Source organism: Triticum urartu, chromosome 4A (genome assembly GCF_056163025.1).
Source record: "Triticum urartu cultivar PI428250 chromosome 4A, HENAU_Tu73, whole genome shotgun sequence".
In the NCBI taxonomy this organism is placed as follows: Eukaryota; Viridiplantae; Streptophyta; class Magnoliopsida; order Poales; family Poaceae; genus Triticum; species Triticum urartu.
Window position 1 is genome coordinate 66702383 of NC_141876.1, and position 24872 is coordinate 66727254.

The 24872-nt window shown below is 49.3% G+C and overlaps 1 protein-coding gene across 1 annotated transcript; it reads right to left on the reverse strand.

The window, feature by feature from the left end:
- Positions 1–3975: 3975 nt before the first annotated feature.
- Positions 3976–5088, reverse strand: LOC147974814 (uncharacterized). The gene is made up of 2 exons (XM_087520152.1): positions 4313–5088; positions 3976–4213 (listed from the first exon to the last, which is right to left on the reverse strand). Exons 1-2 carry the CDS (start codon positions 5086–5088, stop codon positions 3976–3978), a joined length of 1014 nt encoding a protein of 337 aa, XP_087376278.1.
- Positions 5089–24872: the final 19784 nt, after the last annotated feature.

Consider the following 24872-nt stretch of genomic DNA (forward strand, 5'->3'; position numbering starts at 1 on the left):
CAAATTATCAAAGTACCCAACGCGAATCATCTGAACGTGATGAAAACTAGCTTGACGATATTCCCACGTGTCCTCGGAAGTGCTTTTCCTTATATAAGAGTTTGTCCAGGCTTGTCCTTTGATACAAAAAGGATTGGGCCACCTTGCTGCACTTTATTTACTTTTTTTACTTGTTGCTCGTTACAAATTATCTTATCACAAAACTATCTATTACCACTTATTTTAGTACTTGCGGAGAATACCTTTCTGAAAACCGTTTATCATTTCCTTCTGCTCCTCGTTGGGTTCGACACTCTTACTTATCGAAAGGACTACGATAGATCCCCTATACTTGTGGGTCATCAAGATCGTCTCTGCGAGCCATATGGATATGGAGGATAAGTCCTCAATCCAGACCCCAGGGTCTGTGGTCCCGTCGTACGCCTCTATGTTCACTGGTTTGAATCCTTCTGGGAATTCGTGGTCCAGCACCTCATCGGTGAAACATAGGGGGTGTGCGGCACCCCTGTATTTGGATGTATTATGGCGTTCGGACGGTTGTAGTATTCGGTTTTGATTTTGTGCCAGAGCACGCTTCCTAGATCCATAGATGGATCTGGTCATACTGGATTTTTGGTGCAAGTCCTCACGTAGATCGTGTGTTGACTTATGTGCAAGTTTGTTAGCCGCTCTATCGCGGTCACAAGGTGGTTGATCCGGCCAGTTGGCCATTTTATTTTTCGGCTGAGTGGGCTCTAAGGCCTCATCGTCGAATTTAGGTAATAGCTTGCGCTTTGGATAGCTCTTTGTGTGGTAACCTCCACCTTACTTTTCTTTGTTGTCGAGCACTTTGTTCCACCTGCTGTTGAGCGTATTTTGTTCTGCCTTAAGCCTTTGCTTCTGCTTCTTCAGACTCCTCGCTATGACAATAAGCCTTCTGTGGAGGTTCTCTTGCTCCAAGTGTGTTTCCGGGATGATGTGTGCATCTTCGTCCAGACTGTTTTCCTCCCCAGAGGGGGTTTGATGAGGTTTATCCTCGACGTCGCCATGTTCGGACGTCAGATCTGTACTATGTTCGCCGTTTGCAGCTTCATCGTGCTCTGCCGCCGGAGCAATGTGGTCGTCGTTTCCTCTGGAGTCGACTGGAGTGTTTTTTTCTCTTGCGCTGTTATCACTGTTTTTGCCGAGGCGGGATTTGGAGCGGCGCCTGCGCCGACGCTTTGTTTGCTTCTTGGAGGGGTCATCCTCCGCTGTCTCCTCCCGTTCCTCGTCATCATTTTCTTTGGGTGTATCCACCATGTATATGTGATGTGATGAAGTGGCTGTCCAGTGCCCTATGGGCACTAGTTCCCGTTCCTCTCCCGCATCGTCGTCCATGTCATCGATGTTTGCAGAGTCGAAATCGAGCATGTCGGTTAAATCATCGATAGAGGCTACTAAGTGGGTGGTGGGTAGGCAGCGAATTCCTTCATCGTCCGCATCCCATTCTAGCCGGACATAGTTCGGCCAAGGATCTCCCGACAAGGAGAGAGACCTAAATGAATTTAGCACGTCGCTGAAAGGTGAGTGCTGAAAGATATCCGCGGAGGTGAACTCCATGATCGGCGCCCAATCGGATTCGATAGGCATGGATGCAGGCGGCTCGGAGTCCGTGGCTGGAGACGAATCCAGTGGTTCAGCGACACGGTTCTCGTAAGGGGTGAAGTCAGTATCTGGCTCCATCGCCACTGAGAGTGCAATATCCATGGCGAGGTCTATCCCTCCGTCCTCGGATGGCGTAATTTGCTCCGGATTGAAGGCCGGAGTAGTTGCAGATGCGATCTCCCGAACACTGTCCGACGACAGAGTTACGTCATGCTCGTCGTGATTGTGCGGCGCACCTGACATGGGCTCGAATCCGTCGAAGATCAAGTCTCTGCGGATGTCGGCAGTGTAGTTTAGGTTTCCGAATTTGACCTGATGGCCAGGGGCGTAGCTCTCGATCTGCTCCAGATGGACAAACGAATTGGCCCGTAGTGCGAAGCCGCTGAATACGAAGATCTTTCCGGGGAGGAAAACCTCACCCTGGACCGCATCGTTAACGATGATCAAAGGAGCCATCGAGCCTTATGGTGACAGCACAGTGGAACTCTCAATGAAAGGACCAATGTCAGTGTCAAAACCGGCGGATCTCGGGTAGGGGGTCCCGAACTGTGCGTCTAAGGCGGATGGTAACAGGAGGCAGAGGACACGATGTTTACCTAGGTTTGGGCCCTCTTGATGGAGGTAATACCCTACGTCCTACTTGATTGATCTTGATGATATGAGTATTACAAGAGTTGATCTACCACGAGATCGAAGAGGCTAAACCCTAGAAGCTAGCCTATGGTATGATTGTTGTTGTCCTACGGACTAAACCCTCTGGTTTATATAGACACCAGAGGGGGCTAGGGTTACACAGAGTCGGTTACAAGGGAGGAGATCTACATATCCGTATTTCCAAGCTTGCCTTCCACGCCAAGGAAAGTCCCATCCGGACACGGGACGAAGTCTTCAATCTTGTATCTTCATAATCCAACAGTCCGGCCAAAGGATATAGTCCGGCTGTCCGGAGACCCCCTAATCCAGGACTCCCTCACTCGTCCTGGGCCCAGAGAAACCGGCGTCTTGCTTTGTCCACCTCTTTGTGGAATTTCTTCGGGGCGCGCAAGACGGCGAGGGCGAAGGCTGGCAGTGTAGAGAGCACGCCCGCACCAGCACCCGCCGGCCTACTATTGGCATGAGCCAGCCCTTCCAGCCTGCCAGTCTTGCATGGATGCGGTCGATGAGATACTGCAGGTGGACTAGCCTAGTCCTGCTGATGCATAATGGTAATCCTAAGTATCTAATGGGGAAGCTGACGATGGAGCCGCCAAAACCCTCCAGCACCTAGGTGAGGTCTACATCTTCAAAACTAATCGGAGCAGCCGATGATTTCTGTGGGTTCATGCGCAGCCTGGATGCGTCGGCGAAGTCGCTGAGGAGCTGCATGAGGAAGTCAATTTCTTGCCGCTCAGGGTTTGCAAAGATCACTGCATCATCGGCGTACAGGGTCGCTCGCAGCCTCGCCGTTCTTTCCGGAAGCGACACGATCTCGCCATCTCTTGTAGCTGATTCCAGTAGTCTGTGCAATGTGTCAATGGCGAGGATGAACAGAATTGGGGACAGGGGGTCACCTTGCCTGAGCCCACACTGATGCAAAATGCTTGGCCCAGGGTCTCCGTTGAGCATGCAGGAGGGCGTTGCAGACGAGAGGAGGAGCGCGACCCAGTCTCGCCATCTAGAGGGAAAACCCATTTGCTGCATGAGTTCCAGGAGATATTCCCACGATAGGGTGTCGAAAGCTTTGGCAATGTCTAACTTGAGCAGAAGCATTAGTTTTCTCTTTTTCTAAAATTTTCTGCCGCAGTTCTGGACATCGAGAAAACTGTCATGGATTCCTTTCTTCCTTTGGAATGCGCTTTGTGCTGGAGAGATCAGTTGATCCAATACACCTGCAAGCCTGATGGACAGCACCTTTGTGATCAACTTAGCCACTGAATGTATCAAGCTGATGGGCCTGAAGTCACCCATCTGAATTGCACCATCCTTTTTGGACAGCATCACGATGAGGGCACGGTTCAGCGCGCCAAAATCTCCGTCAGCCAGCTGATAGAAACTTTCAAACACAGCCATTACATCCCCCTTGATAGTTGGCCAGCATGCTCTGAAGAAAGTGTCGTTGAAGCCATCGAGGCCTGGCGCCTTCTCCGACGGGGATGCACAAATCGCTGCACAAACCTCTGCCTCCGAGAAGGGGTTGTCGAGTCCGCCCCCAACTTGCAGCCGTGGTAGCCCCAGCGCCTCCCAGTTGATTGTGCAAGGCCGATTTATTTTCTGCCCCAGCAAGGAGGAGAAGTGCCCGTGCATAGCGGCCACCTTGTCGGCATGGCTAGTCTTGAGGCCGCCTGCTGATTGGATGCACTGAATGAAGTTTCTTCATCGCCTGGAGGTTTGCTTTGCCTGAAAAAATGCTGTGGAAGCGTCGCCCGCCTTCAGCCAAGTGATGCGCGAGGCCTGCCGCCTTTTGACGCGCTCGAGGGCTGCAAGGCCGACAATCTTCAGTTTCAGGGTTTTCCGTAGCCAGAACTCGCTGTGTGTGAGCTGCCTCTTCTCTTGTGCGACATCCAGACGCATCACAACCTCCGAAGCTAGATGGAACTGCAACTTGGTCTCGCTGAACAGAGTTTTTGCCCAGATCTTCAGGTCAGCCACGACTCTCTTCAGTTTGATCTTCAGCCTTGTGAAAGGGCAGCTATGGTTGACCGGCCTCTACCAAGCCCTGGCTACCGTCTGCTGGAAGTGCGGGAACCGCGTCCAGAACGTCTCAAACCTGAAATTTTCCTTGTGGTGCGGTACAGCGGCGTTGGACAGCAGAAGAGGGCAATGATCTGAGCATGTCGTGGACGCGACCATCATGATGTAGGAGGGGAACAGGGTTTCCCACTCCAGATTGCAAAACATTTTGTCGATGGCGATGAACGTGGGGTTTTCCCTCTCATTACTCCAAGTAAAGCATCTATTCTTGCATTTGATCTCTCGCAGCCCAACTCTGTCAATGGCTGCTTTGAATCTGCCCATGATCTGCCTGTTTAGGTTGAGGTTGCTCTTGTCCCTCACCTCATCGATTACATTGAAATCACCACGGATTAACCAAGGCTCCCCGGCAGGTGGCATGGCTCTGATCAGCTCAGCAAGGAACTCCTCCTTGCGGTTGTTGTCGGTAGGCCCGTAGACGGTGGTAATCCAGAACTTGTTGCTGCTCTGCAGGAGCGTTGCGCGGGCTGTGATGGAGAATTGGCCGATCGCATTAGTGGTGATGGTGATCTTGGAGGAGTCCCACAAGATCGCGGCTCCGCCTCGGGTGCTGTCCGCCGGCAGGACCGCGGCGGCGTCTAATCGGCTACCTCCTATTTCTTTTACTAACGCCGGCGACCATGTTTCTATTTTGGTCTCCTGGAGGCACAACACAACTAGCCTATGTGAGTCCGCGACCTCACGGACCGTGGCTCTCCTGGCTGGCGAGTTCAGCCCTCGCACGTTCCAGCTCATTGTGGTGCAGTTTGTACTAATCATGGGCACATGTGTTTTCGCTCCGGGGGCAAACAGATGCACTAGATAAACTGAAAGACAGGTACACCACCCTCCTGGCATGGGCGTGACAGCGACCACCAATAGGCCCCAACCCCCGCTGTCTACGATCTAACCACTGAATCCTGACACTACACATAACAGATGATCCTAACTCGAACTGGATGACAGCCAGCCGCCGTCGGAGACTAGCTAAAGCTTCGTCTAACATAACTAAGCTTGATCAGCTCCATCTGGGCCGGCCAGGCCGGCCATGGTGCGAAGGGCATCGACGTTGAGGCGCGTGAGTGTAGCGACCAGACCTCAAACGGTCCGATCTCTGTGTCATCCCTGGATCAGTAATGCTGTCACGCACAGTACTTGAAGGATTTATAACAGAGTAGCAATCACACACTTATTACATCGAGTGTCTCAAAAGAGAACTTATTACAAAATAATATGGCTCAAGGCCATCTAAAAACGATAACAGCTAGCGGAAGGCTTGGAAGATGAGCGAGTCCATCAACTCCAACGGCATCACTGAGTATAGAACCACGACCTAAGGCTCCTTACTCGTCGTCTGAAAAGTCTGCAACATGAACGTTGCAGCCCAAAAATGGGCCAACACATGGAATATGCTGGCAATGTAACACACAAAGAGTAGTGAACAGAATTAGGCTATACTACATGCATATATGGCTGGTGGAAAGCTCTATGGTTATAGTTTTGCGTAAAGCCAGTTTTTCCCAACTGCAAAGGAATAAATTTTATTTAACTATCATGGTGGTTGTTAAACATTGAGAGCGTAGACACCCTCTCAATCCCAATTAAACATCATTATTAAAACCCAACAAAATTAATTAAAGTCACATGATGAGATTCACATGATAATCCAAGTAATAGATACTCAAGACGTCCAAAACCGGGGACACGGCTAACCATGATTAGTTTATACACTCTGCAGAGGTTTGTGCACTTTTCCCCACAAGACTCGATCTCCTCCGCTGGGATTCTCGCACTACATGGTGTTTGAGAAACGGATGACTGAGACATAGTCTTTGAGAAGCGCTAGCACCTTACAATCGGGCAGACCGTTACACCTACTTTCCCCTACATGTGCTAGTCTACCACTGTAAGAGTTCGCACGACTTAATCAACTATGCTAGAGCCCATAGTAGCTTGTGGCTGCACACGGAAGTTTCTAGTATGAATAATCTCATGATCCCTTGGAGCCTGGGTGGCGGTCCATAAAGAAAAACAACAGGCAATCGCTGGAATACCCAGGTGCCTCAATCCACGCAGATGTGTATTAAAGTTGCCACCTTAAGTTGAACCATTAATTAACATTCTCACATCTGTCATGGATACACTCAAACCCAATACACGTCTACAAGCATAGCATGGCATAAGCAAACGTAGAAGTAACTCCCAGGGTTTGATAATAAAACAGGTAATAGGTACCACCTCATCTACTTCCCAAAACCCACATATTAATCAGATCCTATTCATGCAATGACTTGAGGGTTGACCTAATGCAATAAAACTGGGTAGTAAAAAGTATGATCAAAGTGTTACTTGCCTTGTTGATGATCCGCGGAACCTAGAGATTCGAAGTAGCAAGCGGCGCACTCCGGGTACTCTGTCGCAAACAAACAAACAAGCATACTATAAGCACTAATCTAATGCACAGGTAAAACTCAAATAAGAGATCTAACCAGAAGTTTCAACTTAAGACTCCGGTTTGCAAAAGAAACAAATCGAACGAAACAACGAAAGTCAAACGGCGAAAGAAAACAAGCTTCGATTACTAATCTGGACCTAAGTCAAATTTTACAGAAGCAAAAACTTGTTTGAGTTGGTTAAATGGAAATAGGGTTTCGAGATGAAACTCTAGGCGCTTGAATTGCCTGATTCCGATAAACGAGTGAAAAGTTAAACTAAAACGAAAATCGGATCAGAAATCGCGATCAGAAATAATCGCGGAAAATCTGAGAAAATGAAAAAACTGACGAACAGATTAACGAACGAATGTTCGTTATCTGAAACTAAACGGTGAACTCGTCCTATAAAACGAACGAACGAGTGAACGCTCGCTAAGTAAAAGAACCGATAAAACCGATCTAATAAAAAAACCTAGGGGTTTCAAGGGAAAACAGGATCAGTTTTCTCCGGAAAACCGGCGGTGAACGGCGCGACTACCTCGTCGGACTCCGGAAGCTCGGGGCTTCGGCGGGGCGGGGCGGCGGTGAGCGGCGCCTGCGGCGGCAAGCGGCGGCTGCGGGAGGCGGGGCGGGGCGAGGTGGCGGGGTGGGGTGGCGGCGATGGGAATTTATGAGAGGGGGGCGGCTTGGGGAAGGGGCCGTCTCGGGAGGCGTGCTCCTCCCAGAATCGGGCGGCGGCGGTGGCTTCGCTCGGGACTCCGGTCCCGAGTCGGTGCGGGAGACGGCGGCGGGCGGGCGGGCTTGGCCCGACTCGGCTGGGCTTTTGGCCTAGTCGGGCGCGCGAACAGTTTTTTTAAAACAATTCCACCAAAACTAAGAAAAAAATTCTAGAAAATAAAATAAAATTTTAAAAATGCCAAAATTAATTTTCACCGCCTAAATAATATATTTAGAACAAGATGAACATTTTGTTGGCCCTAAAATGCAGTTTTGAAAAATGTGCAATTTTTCCTAAATTCAAATAAAACTAGCCAAAAACTCTGAAATAAAATCTTATTTGATTTTTTTATTAAATCATCAACATTTCTTTATTTTGGGAAAGTCATTTTATTCCCTCTCTCATATTTCTATAATGGAAATAATTGAAGATAAAATAAATAAAATCAAATGATCATATCTTCAAAATTTGAGAAAACACAAATATGAAAATAACGAAACCCCCAACTCTCTCCGTGGGTCCTTGAGTTGCGTAGAATTTCTGGATCAGGCCAAAAGCAGATAAAAATGTGATATGCAGTGATGATCTAATGTATAACATTCCAAATTGAAAATTTGGGATGTTACAAACCTACCCCCCTTAAGATGAATCTCGCCCTGGGAGCACGAAGATGTATCAGGACCTCAAGTAGGCTTATTGGTGGACTCGAATGAAGCGCGAGATTGCTCAATTCGTGAATGAATGTGATGTCTACAGAAGAGTGAAGGCAGAACACCAAAGGCCAGCTGGTCTCCTCCAACCTCTTGCCATTCCAGAATGGAAGTTTGACCACATTGAAATGGACTTCGTGACTGGGTTTCCAAAGTCCAAGCGTGGCAATGATGCTATATTCGTTGTCATCGACAAACTCACCAAAGTGGCTCATTTTCTGCCTATCAAAGAGTCGATCACTGCAGCTCAATTGGCGGAACTCTATACCTCTCGCATTGTCTCTCTGCACGGTATTCCACAAGTGATCTCTTCAGACCGTGGTAGCATCTTTACATCCAAGTTTTGGGATTCTTTTCAGAAGGCCATGAGCACCAACATCCGCCTCAGCACAGCTTTCCATCCTCAAACTAGCGGTCAAGTCGAGCGTGTCAACCAGATTCTTGAAGATATGCTCAGGGCTTGTGTGATCTCCTTTGACATGAAGTGGGAGGATTGTCTTCCTTATGCTGAATTCTCCTACAACAACAGTTTTCAAGCAAGTTCGGGCAAGGCCCCATTTGAAATTCTATATGGCAGGAAGTGCCGTACCCCTCTCAACTGGTCTGAAACCGGTGAACGTCAGCTTTTGGGTAATGACTTAATCACAGAGGCAGAGGAAATGTGCAAAGTCATTCGCGATAACCTCAAAGCAGCCCAATCCCGCCAGAAGAGCTACTATGATAGTAAGCACTGTGATTTGGCTTTCGAGATCGGAGATCATGTTTACCTCCGCGTCTCTCCTATGAAAGGTACTCGTCGCTTCGGTATCAAAGGGAAGCTTGCCCCTAGATACGTGGGACCTTTCAAGATTGGCAGCAAGAGAGGAGACCTCGCCTATCAACTCGAGCTTCCTTCAAACTTTGCAAATGTTCATGACGTGTTCCATGTCTCTCAGCTTCGAAAGTGCTTCAAGACTCCTGACCGCACCATCAACTTCGAGGACATTGAGCTCTAAGAAGATCTCTCTTACCGTGAGCACCCAGTTGCTATTCTTGAAGAGACTGAACGCAAGACTAGCAATAAGTCAATCAAATTTCTCAAATTCAAGTGGTCACACCATTCCGACCGTGAAGCTACCTGGGAACACGAGGACCACCTCCGTTCTGAGTACCCAGCGTTCTTTCAGTCCTAGATCTCGGGACGAGATCCTTTCGTAGTGGTGGAGTGTTGTAACACCCCGGATGTAACTTTCCCAATTTGTACTCCAACTCTTGCCATTTCCGGCGTTAAGTTATTTTATTTTCTCGGGTTCGGGTTTTTGTCTCCGTGTGTTGTTGTCGTTGTCATGCATCTCATATCATGTCATCATGTGCATTGCATTTGCATACGTGTTCGTCTCATGCATTCGAGCATTTTCCCCGTTGTCCGTTTTGCATTCCGGTGCTTCGTTCTCCTCCGGTGGTCATTTCTAGCTTTCTTTCGTGTGTGGGGATTAAACATTTCCGGATTGGACCGATACTTGCCAAGCGGCCTTGGTTTACTACCGGTAGACCGCCTGTCAAGTTTCGTATCATTTGGACTTCGTTTGTTACTCCAATGGTTAACCGAGGGACCGAAAAGGCCTCGTGTGTGTTGCAGCCCAACACCCATCCAATTTGGCCAAAACCCACCTAAACCTGCTCCATCATCTAGAGCGGTCGATCACGATCGCGTGGCCGAAAACCGCACCTCATTTGGACTCTCCTAGCTCCTCCTATGCCTATATATAGCCTCTCCCCGAAAATTCGCGGATCTCCTCTCTCCCAAACCCTAAAAATCCCCTCATCGCGCGCGGCCGGACAAAATTTACCGCCGATGGACACGTCCGCCATGCCCGTCCGCTGCCACGTGTCCTCCGCCCATTGGCCGCCGCCCGTGCCCACTTCGGCGCACCGCGCGGGCCCGCTCAGCCCGCTTCAGGCCCCCGCGGCCCGAGCCGCCATCCGCCGCCGCCGCCGAGTCAGGCCGCTCCCCACCGCCCGAGCGCGCCGCCTCCTCCTCCGAGCCGCCGCCGCTGGAGCAAGCCGGCCCCGCCGCCGACGACCGCCGCTGCGGCGCCGTCGTGCCTGCCGCGCCTGCGCCTCCCCGCCATCGACAACCGCCGCCGCGGCCCTACCGCGCCGCTCCCCGCCGTCCCGCGGCCGGATCCGGGCCACCGGTGAGCTCCCGTCCCCGCCCTGCCCTTCTCCGGCGAAGATTCCAGCGGACCTCGGTTTCCGTGCACTGGATCCAGATCTGAAAATATCTTCTCGGGTTGACTTTTTCTTTCGAAACCCTAATCCATATGCTCCTGTTCATAGCCTTGTATCTCCGCATCCGTAACTCCGTTTTTGGCATATAGCATATCAAAATGTTCATCTCAGAGAGTACATCATTTCATTCCATTGCATCATTTTCATTTGAGTTCATCTTGATGCCCGAAATGCTGTTAGAAGAGGGCTACTTGAGATAATTGTCAGATCTGCTACTCTATTTAGCTTTTTGTCATTTTTGCCATGATTATTGTGTGCATGTTATGCCCTGATGCTCTACATATGTTTTGTTAAGGGTTTTGTCGTCTTTCCAGAGGTGCAACCCATGTATTTTTGTGATGTGTGTGGTGACTAGCACAAGCTTGCAAAGTGGTGCACTTGGTAATTCTGTTTTTCAGGGACTTAGCATTTCCACTAAGTCCTTGACCTGTTATCTCATATTGCCATATGTTCATGTTGTTTTCTTAGTGATCCGTGCCTCTTTTGAGGATGACCAGTAAGGATGTTTTGTTAATCTTGTAGTGCTCTATCCATCCATGTCTTTGATTGTAATTATGGAGCACCCTAGCTTGAGTCAATCGAGCTCTACTTTTGCTACTTTGTGAATCTAGGCAGATTGTCAACTTGTTTGCAATTTTGCCGATGATGTTGTAGTTGATCCGTGCATGCTATGTTATTGTTCTTGCCATGTCTAGCTTGCATTTTGTGTCTTCTTGATGGATGTATGCTTAGCTTGTCATGACTTGCTCCGTAGTGAGTGCATCGAGCTCGTAAACATGCCTACTTGATATCTGTTTTCAATGCGACATATGCCTTCAATGCGATTATGCCTCTAAGTCGTGCCTCGACACGTGGGAGATATAGTCGCATCGAGGGTGTTACAAGTTCAATGAGAAGGGTGAACTCGATGCTATCTCGCAAATTCCAGTCGTTTGCGAATATCAAGACGTCTTTCCAGAAGAGCTTCTAGGAATGCCTCCGCACCGGCCAGTTGAATTCGTTATTGATCTTGAGCCTGGCACGGAACCTGTGTGCAAACGTCCTTACAAGCTCAGACCTGAAGAGTTGAAGGAGCTGAAGAAGCAACTCGATATTCAAGAGAAAATGGGTCTCATCCGGCCTAGTTCTTCTCCGTGGGGTTGTGGTGTTCTTTTTGTGAAGAAGAAGTATGGAACGGACTTGTGTTGATTACCGTCCATTGAAAAAGAAGACCATCAAGAACAAATACCCACTTCCCAACATCAACCAGCTGTTCGAACAACTCAAAGGTGCCCAAGTATTCTCCAAGCTTGATCTTCGTATGGGTTATCATCAGATTCGAATCCGTGAGTAAGATATTCCCAAGACGGCTTTCAGGACAAGCTATGGTTCATATGAATACACTGTCATGTCTTTTGGCCTCGTCAACACTCCTCCGACGTTCTCTCGCATGATGAACTTCATCTTCAACGCCTACACCAATGACTTCGTTTTGGTCTATCTCGACGACATTCTGGTTTTCTCCAAGAACAAGGAAGATCATGCCAAGCACTTGCGTTTGGTACTCGATAAGCTCAGGGAACATCAGTTCTACGCCAAGTTCTCTAAGTGTGAATTTTGGCTCGATGAGGTTCTTTATCTTGGTCATATCATCTCTGCCAAGGGCATTGCCGTGAATCCTGAGAAGGTGTCTGCAATTGTGAATTGGGAACCTCCTCAGAACGTGAAGCAACTCCGTAGCTTCCTCGGTCTCGCAAGCTATTGTCGAAGATTCATTGAAAACTTTTCAAAGATCGCGAAGCCTCTCGCTAATCTTCTCCAGAAGCACGTCAAGTACGTTTGGTCTCTGGAGTGTGACATTGCTTTCAACACTTTGAAAGAGAAATTGATCACTGCTCCAGTTCTGACTCCGCCTGATGAAACCAAGCCGTACGAGGTCTTTTGTGATGCCTCTCTCCAAGGTCTTGGCGCAGTTTTGATGCAAGAGAAGAAAGTTGTTGCTTATACCTCTCACCAGTTGAAGCCTAATGAGAAGAACTACCCCACTCATGATCTCAAGTTGGCGGCAGTTGTGCATGCTCTTTTGACTTGGAGACATCTTCTATTGGGAACAAAAGTGGACATTTTCACTGATCACAAGAGTCTCAAGTACATCTTCACTCAGCCTAATCTCAACCTCAGGCAAACTCGATGGGTCGAAATGATTCAAGAGTATAATCCGAGTATCGAGTATACTCCAGGCAAGGCCAATGTGATTGCTGACGCATTGAGGAGGAAAGCTTATTGCAACAGTCTGATTCTTAAGCCTTATCAACCCGAGCTTTGTGAAGCTTTCCGCAAACTTAATCTGCAAGTTGTTCCTCAAGGTTTCCTCGCCAACCTTCTAGTCTCTCCTACCTTGGAAGATCAGATTCGCCAAGCCCAGCTTCTTGATGCTATGGTGAAAAAGGTGAAGATTGGGATTGCCAAGAGTCAACCCAAGTACAAGTGCTACCGCCTTGATGACAAGGATACTCTCTTCTTCGAGGATCGTATTGTTGTACCCAAGGGTGAACTTCGTAAAGTGATCTTGAACGAGGATCACAATTCTCTCCTCTCCATCCACCCTGGGAGCACGAAGATGTATCAGGACCTCAAGCAGGCTTATTGGCGGACTCGAATGAAGCGCGAGATTGCTCAATTCGTGAATGAATGTGATGTCTACAGAAGAGTGAAGGCAGAACACCAAAGGCCAGCTGGTCTCCTCCAACCTCTTGCCATTCCAGAATGGAAGTTTGACCACATTGAAATGGACTTCGTGACTGGGTTTCCAAAGTCCAAGCGTGGCAATGATGCTATATTCGTTGTCATCGACAAACTCACCAAAGTGGCTCATTTTCTGCCTATCAAAGAGTCGATCACTGCAGCTCAATTGGCGGAACTCTATACCTCTCGGATTGTCTCTCTGCACGGTATTCCACAAGTGATCTCTTCAGACCGTGGTAGCATCTTTACATCGAAGTTTTGGGATTCTTTTCAGAAGGCCATGGGCACCAACATCCGCGTCAGCACAGCTTTCCATCCTCAAACTAGCGGTCAAGTCGAGCGTGTCAACCAGATTCTTGAAGATATGCTCAGGGCTTGTGTGATCTCCTTCGACATGAAGTGGGAGGATTGTCTTCCTTATGCCGAATTCTCCTACAACAACAGTTTTCAAGCAAGTTCGGGCAAGGCCCCATTTGAAATTCTGTATGGCAGGAAGTGTCGTACCCCTCTCAACTGGTCTGAAACCCGTGAACGTCAGCTTTTGGGTAATGACTTAATCACAGAGGCAGAGGAAATGTGCAAAGTCATTCGCGATAACCTCAAAGCAGCCCAATCCCGCCAGAAGAGCTACTATGATAGTAAGCACCGTGATTTGGCTTTCGAGATCGGAGATCATGTTTACCTCCGTGTCTCTCCTATGAAAGGTACTCGTCGCTTCGGTATCAAAGGGAAGCTTGCCCCTAGATACGTGGGACCTTTCAAGATTGGCAACAAGAGAGGTGACCTCGCCTATCAACTCGAGCTTCCTTCAAACTTTGCAAATGTTCATGACGTGTTCCATGTCTCTCAGCTTCGAAAGTGCTTCAAGACTCTTGACCGCACAGTCAACTTCGAGGACATTGAGCTCCAAGAAGATCTCTCTTACCATGAGCACCCAGTTGCTATTCTTGAAGAGACTGAACACAAGACTCGCAATAAGTCAATCAAATTTCTCAAAGTCAAGTGGTCACACCATTCCAACCGTGAAGCTACCTGGGGACGCGAGGACCACCTCCGTTCTGAGTACCCGGCGTTCTTTCAGTCCTAGATCTCGGGACGAGATCCTTTCGTAGTGGTGGAGTGTTGTAACACCCCGAATGTAACTTTCCCAATTTGTACTCCAACTCTTGCCGTTTCCGGTGTTAAGTTATTTTATTTTCTCAGGTTCGGGTTTTTGTCTCCGTGTGTTGTTGTCGTTGTCATGCATCTCATATGATGTCATCATGTGCATTGCATTTGCATACGTGTTCCTCTCATGCATTCGAGCATTTTCCCCATTGTCTGTTTTGCATTCCGGCGCTTCGTTCTCCTCCGGTGGTCATTTCTAGCTTTCTTTCGTGTGTGGGGATTAAACATTTCCAGATTGGACCGAGACTTGCCAAGTGGCCTTGGGTTACTACCGGTAGACCGCCTGTCAAGTTTCGTATCATTTGGACTTCGTTTGTTACTCCAACGGTTAACCGAGGGACCGAAAAGGCCTCGTGTGTGTTGCAGCCCAACACCCATCCAATTTGGCCGAAACCCACCTAAACCTGCTCCATCATCTAGAGCGTTCGATCACGATCGCGTGGCCGAAAACCGCACCTCATTTGGACTCTCCTAGCTCCTCCTATGCCTATATATAGCCTCTCCCCAAAAATTCGCGGATCTCCTCTCTCCCAAACCCTAAAAATCCCCTCATCGCGCGCCGCCGGACAAAATTTGCCGCCGACGGACACGTCCGCCACGCCCGTCCGCCGCCACGTGTCCTCCGCCCATTGGCCGCCGCCCGTGCCCACTTCGGCGCACCGCGCGGGCCCGCTCAGCCCGCTTCAGGACCCCGCGGCCCGAGCCGCCATCCGCCGCCGCCGCCGAGTCAGGCCGCCTCCCCGCCGCCCGAGCGCGCCGCCTCCTCCTCCGAGCCGCCACCGCCGGAGAAAGCCGGCCCCGCTGCCGACGACCGCCGCCGCGGCCCCGCCGTGCCCGCCGCGCCCGCACCTCCCCGCCGTCGACAACCGCCGCCGCGGCCCTTCCGCGCCGCTCCCTGCCGTCCCGCGGCCGGATCCGGGCCGCCGGTGAGCTCCCTTCGCCGCCCTGCCCTTCTCCGGCGAAGATTCCGGCGGACCTCGGTTTCCATGCACTGGATCCAGATTTGAAAATATCTTCTCGGGTTGACTTTTTCTCTTGAAACCCTAATCCATATGCTCCTGTTCATAGCCTTGTATCTCCGCATCCATAACTCCGTTTTTGGCATATAGCATATCAAAATGTTCATCTCAGAGAGTACATCATTTCATTCCATTGCATCATTTTCACTTGAGTTCATCTTGATGCCCGAAATGCTGTTAGAAGAGGGCTACTTGAGATAATTGTCAGATCTGCTACTCTATTTAGCTTTTTGTCATTTTTGCCATGATTATTGTGTGCATGTTATGCCCTGATGCTCTACATATGTTTTGTTAAGGGTTTTGTCGTCTTTCCAGAGGTGCAACCCATGTATTTTTGTGATGTGTGTGGTGACTAGCACAAGCTTGCAAAGTGGTGCACTTGGTAATTCTGTTTTTCAGGGACTTAGCATTTCCACTAAGTCCTTGACCTGTTATCTCATATTGCCATATGTTCATGTTGTTTTCTTAGTGATCCGTGCCTCTTTTGAGGATGACCAGTAAGGATGTTTTGTTAATCTTGTAGTGATCTATCCATCCATGTCTTTGATTGTAATTATGGAGCACCCTAGCTTGAGTCAATCGAGCTCTACTTTTGCTACTTTGTGAATCTGGGCAGATTGTCAACTTGTTTGCAATTTTGCCGATGATGTTGTAGTTGATCCGTGCATGCTATCTTATTGTTCTTGCCATGCCTAGCTTTCATTTTGTGTGTTCTGGATGGATGTATGCTTAGCTTGTCATGACTTGCTCCGTAGTGAGTGCATCGAGCTCGTAAACATGCCTACTTGATATCTGTTTTCAGCATGCTCCAGTTTTCACAAAGTCTGTGATCTGAATATGTTTTTGCCATGTTCACATGCTTGTAATTGTATTTTTTGGTCCTTTTTGGCTCAAGGTCACTAAGGGACTTTTGTTAAGCTCTTTGAGTAGCTCCATGCCATGCTTTATTTTGCCATGTTCATGTCCTGTAGCATGTAGTTTTGTTGCTCCGAAGAGTGCTACCTGATCTGAAATTTCCAGACAAGTGTTAATTTCACTAAGTCTGAGATCTGTTTGCCATATGCATTTGTGCCATGCTTGTTTGAACCTGTTAATGTATGAATTGGCCGTAGCTCAGTGCTAGACTTTTGTTAAGAATCTTGAATGCATCCCTGCCATGTATTTTGTTGTTATGTTTGGGTGCTGTAGCATGTTCATCTCATTGCATTTAGATGGCTACTTGCTGTAAATCGCAGACCGGTGTCATATTTGAATCGCTTGCCATTTCCAAACCGTAACTCCGATTCCGGTGTTCTTTATATCGTTTTCAAGCGATTTCATCTCATATTTCCAGTGGCACACTTGGATTTCCAAGTTGAGGCCACGTTAATGCTTTCCTTGTCATATCTTGCATATGCATCCCGCATCGCATCCCGCATAGCATATCATCTTTGCATCATATTGTTTGATCCTTGCACGTGGTTGATTGTGTCCTTGTTGCTTGTTTGTCTTGTTTGGGTAGAGCCGGGAGAGAAGTTCGCTAACGAGGAGCCCGTTGAGTTTGTTTTCGAGGATCCAGTCAACTCTGACAACTGTGCAGGCAAGATTATCATACCCTCAAAATCAGTACTATCTTTGCTATGCTAGATTGCTCGCTCTTTTGCTATGCCAAAGCTACGATGCCTACCACTTGCTTTCAAGCCTCCCAAATTGCCATGTCAAACCTCTAACCCACCATGTCCTAGCAAACTGTTGATTGGCTATGTTACCACTTTGCTCAGCCCCTCTTATAGCGTTGCTAGTTGCAGGTGAAGATTGGAGGCCGTTCCTTGTTGGAACATTTATTTACTTGTTGGGATATCATTATATTATCTTGTTATCTTAATGCATCTATATACTTGGTAAAGGGTGAAAGGCTCGGCCTCTCGCCTAGTGTTTTGTTCCACTCTTGCCGCCCTAGTTTCCGTTATATCGGTGTTATGTTCCCAGATTTTGCGTTACTTACGCGGTTGGGTTATAATGGGAACCCCTTGATAGTTCGCCTTGATTAAAGCTTTTCTAGCAATGCCCAACCTTGGTTTTACCATTTGCCACCTAGCCTCTTTTCCCTTGGGTTTCCGGAGCCTGAGGGTCATCTTATTTTAAACCCCCCCGGGCCAGTGCTCCTCTGAGTGTTGGTCCAAACTGTCAGCCGCCAGTGGCTACCAGGGGCAACTCTGGGCTGGCCTACCAGAAGTTTGGACAATCTGAGTGTGCCCTGAGAAAGAGATATGTGCAGCTCCTATCGAGATTTGTCGGCACATTCGGGCGGTGTTGCTGGTCTTGTTTTAACCTGTCGAAGTGTCTTGAAGAACCGAGATACCGAGTCTGATCGGAACGTCTTGGGAGGAGGTCTATTCCTTCTTTGACCATGAGAGCTTGTCATGGGCTAAGTTGGGACTCCCCTGCAGGGATTTGAACTTTCGAAAGCCGTGCCCGCGGTTATGGGCAGATGGGAATTTGTTAATGTCCGGTTGTAGATAACTTGAACCTTAACTTAATTAAATGGATCAACTGAGTGTGTTACCGTGATGGCCTCTTCTCGGCGGAGTCCGGGAAGTGGACACGATGTTGGAGTAATGTTGTTCTCTAGTTTCTCGCTCGCGCTTTGCCTCCTCTTCTCGCTCTCTTTTGCGAATAAGTTAGCCACCATATATGCTAGCCGCTTGCTGCAACTCCACATATTTTACCTTGCCTTACCTATAAGCTTAAATAGTCTTGATCGCGAGGGTGCGAGATTGCTGAGTCCCTGTGGCTCACAGATTACTATTACACCAGATGCAGGGCCTGATGATTCCGCTCCAGGAGACGCGTTTGAGCTCAAGTGGGAGTTCGACGAAGACTCTCAACGATACTATGTTTCCTTTCCTGATGATCAGTAGTGGTGCCCAGTTGGGGGTGATTGGGACCGTGTCGCATGTTGGGTTATCTTTTATTTTGGCGCCATAGTCGGGCCATGAGTGTTTGGATGATGTAATGTTATTTATGTACTTGATTGACGTGGCGAGTGTAAGCCAACTATGTTATCTCCCCTTTATGATTTATATTACATGGGATGTTGTGAAGATTGCCTAACTTGCGACATATGCCTTCAATGCGATTATGCCTCCAAGTCGTGCCTCGACACGTGGGACATATAGTCGCATCGAGGGCGTTACACTATATCTCTCAGCGGTATATCCGCCATCTCTGCGTGGCACTTCTTCAACTGGGAAACATGGAACATGTCGTGAACTCCCGACAATCCCTCAGGTAATTCTAATTTATAAGCAACTTCTCCCATGCGTTCCAAAACTCTGTATGGTCCCACAAAACGTGGCGCTAACTTTCCCTTAACTCCAAAGCGCTTAACTCCTCGAAGTGGAGATACACGAAGATAAACTCTATCTCCGGTTTCGTAAACTATCTCCTTACATTTTGAATCTGCATAGCTCTTCTTCCTGGACTGGGCTACCTTGAGCCTATTGCGAATCAATTTCACCTTCTATTCAGGCTCCTTAATCAAATCTGGTCGAAATAACTGGCGGTCTCCAACTTCATCCCACGACAATGGTGTTCTGCACCTTCTTCTGTACAAGGCTTCAAAAGGGGCCATCTTCAAAGTGGATTGATAACTGTTGTTGTAAGAGAACTCCGCATATGGAAAGTTGTCATCCCAACTAGATCCATAATCTAGCGCACAAGCTCTCAGCGTATCCTCCAAAATCTGATTGACTCTCTCGGTCTGTCCATCGGCCTGCGGATGAAAAGCTGTACTGAACTCTAGTCTGGTACCCAAAGTTTCGTGCAACTAATTCCAGAACTTTGAGGTAAACTGAGTTCCTCTATCTGATACAATGCTCCTCGGAACTCCATGCAGACATACGATCCTGTTCATATATATCTTTGCCAACTTAGCGCTGGTGTAAGTGGTCTTCACTGTGATGAAATGAGCTACCTTCGTCAAGCGATCAACTACAACCCATATCGAGTCATAGCCTGAACGGGTCCTGGGTAATCTCGTGCTAAAATCCATGCCTAGCTTATCCCACTTCCATTCGGGTATCGGCAATGGCTATAGCAATCCTGCTGGCTTCTGATGCTCTGCCTTTACTCTCTGACATACATCACAAACTGCTACATACTCTGCAATATCCTTCTTAATTCCGGTCCACCAGAAAGTGTCTTTCAAATCCAAATACATCCTGGTATTTCCTGGGTGAATCGAGTACGGCGAATCATGGGCCTCTTGTAGAATTAGCTTCCTGATCTCCGGGTCATTAGGCACATAAACACGGTCCTCAAACCATGAGGTATCGTGTTCATCCTCACGAAATCCTTTAACTTTTCCCTTGCTCATCTTCTCCTTTATTGTGGCAATCTCCTTGTCGGTCTTCTGAGCTTCTCTGATCTTATCCATCAGAGTAGACTGAATCTCCAATGCTGCAACATAGCCTCTCGGAACTATCTCCAAACATAGCTCACGAAGATCCTCGGCTAACTCCTTTGGTAACTCTCCGGTCATTAGTGTGTTGACATGGCTCTTGCGGCTCAATGCGTCAGCTACTACGTTAGCCTTTCCGGGATGATAATGTAATCTCATATCATAATCCTTGATGAGCTCCAACCATCTCCTTTGCCTGAGATTCAACTCCTTCTGCGTGAAGATGTATTTCAAACTTTTGTGATCCGTGTACACCTACAATGGTTTCCGATGAGAAAATGTCTCCACGTCTTTAATGCGTGCACTACGGCTGCTAACTCCAAGACGTGTGTAGAATAATTCAATTCATGGGGCTTAAGCTGTCGTGAGGCATATGAAACAACTCTTCCCTCCCGCATAAGCACTGCTCCAAGTCCTCGACGTGAAGCGTCGCAATATACTTCATAATCCTTGCGCTGATCTGGCAGAATCAACACTGGCGATGTAACCAAATGTTTCTTCAACTCCTGGAAACTAGCCTCACATTCTTCAGTACATTTGAACTTTGTATCCTTCTTCAACAACTCCGTCATAGGTTTTGCAATTTTCGAGAAATTTTCAATGAACCTCCGGTAGTATCCTGCGAGTCCAAGAAAACTCCGGATCTCTCCAACTGTTGTTGGGGCTTCCCAATTTGTCACAGTGACAACCTTGGTGGGATCTATGGCTATTCCTTCTCCGGATATAACATGTCCGAGGAATCCCACTTCCTTCAACCAAAACTCACATTTGTTGAACCTGGCGTATAACTGATGTTCTCTAAGCTTACCAAGTACCAAACGCAAATGTTCTTTATGTTCTTCTCAATTCTTCGAGTAAACCAGTATATCATCAATGAACACTACAACGAACTTATCCAAAAACTCCATAAACACTTTGTTCATCATGTTCATAAAGTAAGCAGGAGCGTTAGTCAGGCCAAATGACGTAACGGTATTGTCGGTGTCAAAACCGGCGGATCTCGGGTAGGGGGTCCCGAACTGTGCGTCTAGGCCGGATGGTAACAGGAGGCAAGGGACACGAAGTATTACCCAGGTTCGGGCCCTCTTGATGGAGGTAAAACCCTACGTCCTGCTCGATTGATATTGATGATATGGGTGTTACAAGAGTAGATCTACCACGAGATCAGAGAGGCTAAACCCTTGAAGCTAGCCTACGGTATGATTGTATGTTGTGATTGTTGTCCTACGGACTAAAACTCTTCGGTTTATATAGACACCGGAGAGGGTTAGGGTTACACAAGGTTAGTTACAAAGGAGGAGATATCCATATACGTATTGCCTAGCTTGCCTTCCACGCCAAGTAGAGTCCCATCGGACACGAGATGAAGTCTTCAATCTTGTATCTTCATAGTCTAACAGTCCGGTCAATGGAGATGGTCCGGCTGTCCGGAGACCCCCTAGTACAGGACTCCCTCAGTAGCCCCTGAACCAGGCTTCAATGATGATGAGTCCGGCACGCAGTTGTCTTCGGCATTGCAAGGCGGGTTCCCTCTCTGAATACATCACAGAAGAATTTGAATACGAGGATAGTGTCCGACCCTGCAAAATAAGTTCCACATTCCACCATAGAGAGAATAATGCTTTCGCAAATCCGCTAGCTTGCTTTGGCAACATGACATTATGTCATGGCCCGGTGATTATTCGAACCGTTTCTTTTAACCAGCCCCGCACATAACGCGAGGCAGTTTTTCAACACGTCTTGTCAAAGCAGAGATCGTGTCCCCCTATTATGGGATTCTCATCAATACGGGCGTGGGTAACCCAACCGCGCCATCAATTGCGGCGCTTGGGGGATAAGAGAGTTTTACTAGGCAAGTGGGGACGTTTAATTTTGTCCGCCCATATAAAGGGATAAGGATTCACCTTTCTATCCATGCCTTCTTCCTCCTGTGCTCATCCGCTCCCGCATACTCGAGCTCTAGCGCCCAAGCTCTCACTTCCACCTCAACTTTCTCCAACCATGTCCGGAGCGGGAGGCAAGTGGATGGTCTCCTCCGTCACGGAGGGAGACGTCAAGAAACTGAGGAGAGCCGGATACCTGCACGACGACATCGCGCACCGGCTCCCAGATGAGGGACAGCTCATCCCCACCCCCGAGCCCCATGAGAGGGTGGTATTCCTTACTCATTTCCTCCGCGGACTGGGTTTTCCTCTCCATCCCTTCATCCGGGGGCTCATGTTTTATTACGGCCTGGATTTCCACGATCTGGCCCCGAACTTCATCCTCAACATCTTGGCATTTATCGTCATGTGCGAGGCCTTCCTCCGCATCAAGCCCCACTTCAGCTTATGGCTGAAGACCTTCAATGTCAAACCGAAGGTAGTGAGCGGCCGCCAGGCGGAGTGCAGAGGCGCCATGGTGGGCAAGATGCCCAGCATCACATGGCTCAAGGGCACCCTCGTGGACACCATAAAGGGGTGGCAATTGGGGTGGTTCTATATCACCGAGCCGCGCGACCCTGCATGGGTAGCGGCCCCCGAGTTCCGATCTGGCATCCCCATGCGGCTCACCTCCTGGAAAGAGAAGGGCCTGTCCTGGGGTAATTCAAAAGAGCTGACCGGACTCCTGTCATGTATTCAGAACATGGTGGATAAGAAGCTCAAGCTCGTCAACATAGTCCAGGTTATGCTCGTTCGCCGGATACTACCGTGCCAACAGCGGGAGTTTACCTTGTGGGAGTTCAATCCGGCGCAGCACCGAACTCTGAACAGGCTCTTTGACACGACTCATGAAGATGCCTGGAGGGTACTGTTCAAGGGCGCCGCGGTCCCTCCCCCCATTACTGAGGATCGCGGATTCAGCGCGAAGCGCCACGCCAGTGCGGTAAGTTGTTTTACCTCTTACAGGATATTTGTTATATATATATAGATTGGCTCTATGTGGGATCTAAAGTCCAGTAATTTTGATAGGACTGGCAGAAGATGGCGGGACAGATCGACTGTCCGGCTCCCTTGCCCGAAGGCCCCGCAGACGCTCTTCTGACGAAGATGCTGACTCCGGCCCCTTATAAGGTGCCAGAGAAGACCAAGAAGGCCAAGGGAGCTCGAAAGAGTGCCCGACGCCAGGCGTCGTCGGATTCACCGTCCGATGACTCTGCGATGCACTCTTCCCCTGAAGACGAGGAAGAGGAAGAGGAGGCTCCCCCACTGACTGGGGGAGACAAGAAAAGGAAGGCTGCCCCAACTGGGGAGGCCGAAGGGTCCAGGAAGGGAAGGACGGTCCTTCCGGACAGCTCCACCACCACCGACAGAAGTGAAGACGAGTGGTTGCCCAGGGGTAAGCCCCAGGGGAGATCGTAAGTATTCGGATACCAAAGTAACCCATAGGATTCCTTTGTCGCATTGCTTTCCCTAACGCCGAACTCAATTGTGCAGGCCGCCCCGAGCCAATATCGAGGTATCCTCGGACGGCTCCCTGGGCGCGTCGGACATGGATAGCGATCCAGTCCCGATGGCCACCTCCCATCATCTGGCCGACGACACCGAGGTGCTGTTTCAAGAGGCACCGGATCGGGGGGGGGACAGTCCCGGAGGCGCCTCAAGGCGACCTTCCGGACTCCGGGAGCCGAGGGGACGGGGTCCCCGGAAGCTCCGAGTTCGGCGCTCAGCCGAACACTGCGCCGGACCCTCCAACGGATCCGAGCTCGGGTAGGTGGTCCCCTTCTAAGGAGGGTGAGACACCAGTGCCGATGACCTCCGTCCACCCAGAGGCGCCGGACACTATGTTGGAAGCACTTCGCAGCGCTTCCATTGAGGAGGAGCACCACACTATCATGAGTGCGGTGATCCAGAAGGTTCAGTTCGCGAAGAGCGGATTGACTGAAGCCTGTACTAGCCTTCTAACAGGCTTCGAGGTAAGTATTTTAAAATGTAGTAGAAGTGTTACCGCATAGACAGTAGCCCCTGATGTTGTGTTTGCTGTTCACAAAGAAAAGCCGAACAGAGGATCAAATAATATCGCAGGAGTCTAATATAAGTATGTCAATATGCATATGCAGGCTTCGCTGCTGGCGTCCGCCGCACTAACTGCGGAGGTCGCCGTGCTGAAGGAGGCCCTCGAGGGGTCCCAGAAAGAGCTCGACCTTGCTAAGAGGCAGCTCGAGGAGAACAAGGGTAAGTAATACCCCGTCTGTAGATGAGAAAAAGGACGCGATTGCTAAATGACAGGATCATTGTATGTTTGCCAGGGGCCACGACCGAGGTGGCGACCCTGAAGCAAGCGATGTCCCAGGCCGAAGAAAAGGCGGCCCAGGAGCGCACCGAGCGAGAGAGGCACGAGGCTCGAGTGGGCGAGGTGCAGCAAGAGCTCCAAGCTCTCGTGACGAAGCACGAGGCGTTGGAGCTTGACTTGAAGACGAGAGAGTCTGAGCTTGCCGCGGCCCGTGAGAGCACAAAGAGTGCCAAGGCCGAGGCCCAGAAGGCCCTTCAGGAGATCGACACGATGAAGAAGATAGCGGCGGGTAAGGCTTTCTATATGCAAAGCAAGCATGCAAGGGTGAATTACCGATTACTTACCCGAATCCGGAGCTCTTCAGGAGCATTCGCAGATTTGCCCCGTAGTGTGTCCGATGCCGCACTATTCTACTAGGCCGAGGACGGAAGCTCGACGGAGAAGTTGTTCTGGTCTCAGTATGCTGAGGCCGAACATCCGGTGCCAATGAGCGACCAGCTGAAGCAGATGGCCGAGCTACACAAGGCGGCCGATCAGGCCATGAAGGGCTTCATAGTCCGGTTGTGGCCTGGCGATGCCCTTCTGAACAGCTTCTTCGGCCAGGTGAGGCGGCTTGTGGATGCCTGCCCACGGCTGGAGGTCATCAAGCGATCCGTCTGCATTGAAGGTGCACACCGGGCCTTCACCCGTGTGAAAACGTTGGGTCAAGCTAGACGCCGTGAAGCTTATCAAGGAGGGGCCGTCGGAGGGCAAGGAGCACGGCCACCCTGAGATGTACTACGAGGGTGTTCTGCCGGGCGCCCATCTTATCGTGGATGAGTGTTCACAAAATGTAATATTTGA

Bases quoted from the DNA above. Each gene is read 5' to 3' on its own strand.
- LOC147974814 (XM_087520152.1), bottom strand. From the start codon at position 5,088: ATGAGCTGGAACGTGCGAGGGCTGAACTCGCCAGCCAGGAGAGCCACG. The intron at 4,214-4,312 runs GTAGAGGCCGGT...AACTCTGTTCAG, and splicing joins CAGACGGTAGCCAGGGCTTG to CGAGACCAAGTTGCAGTTCC.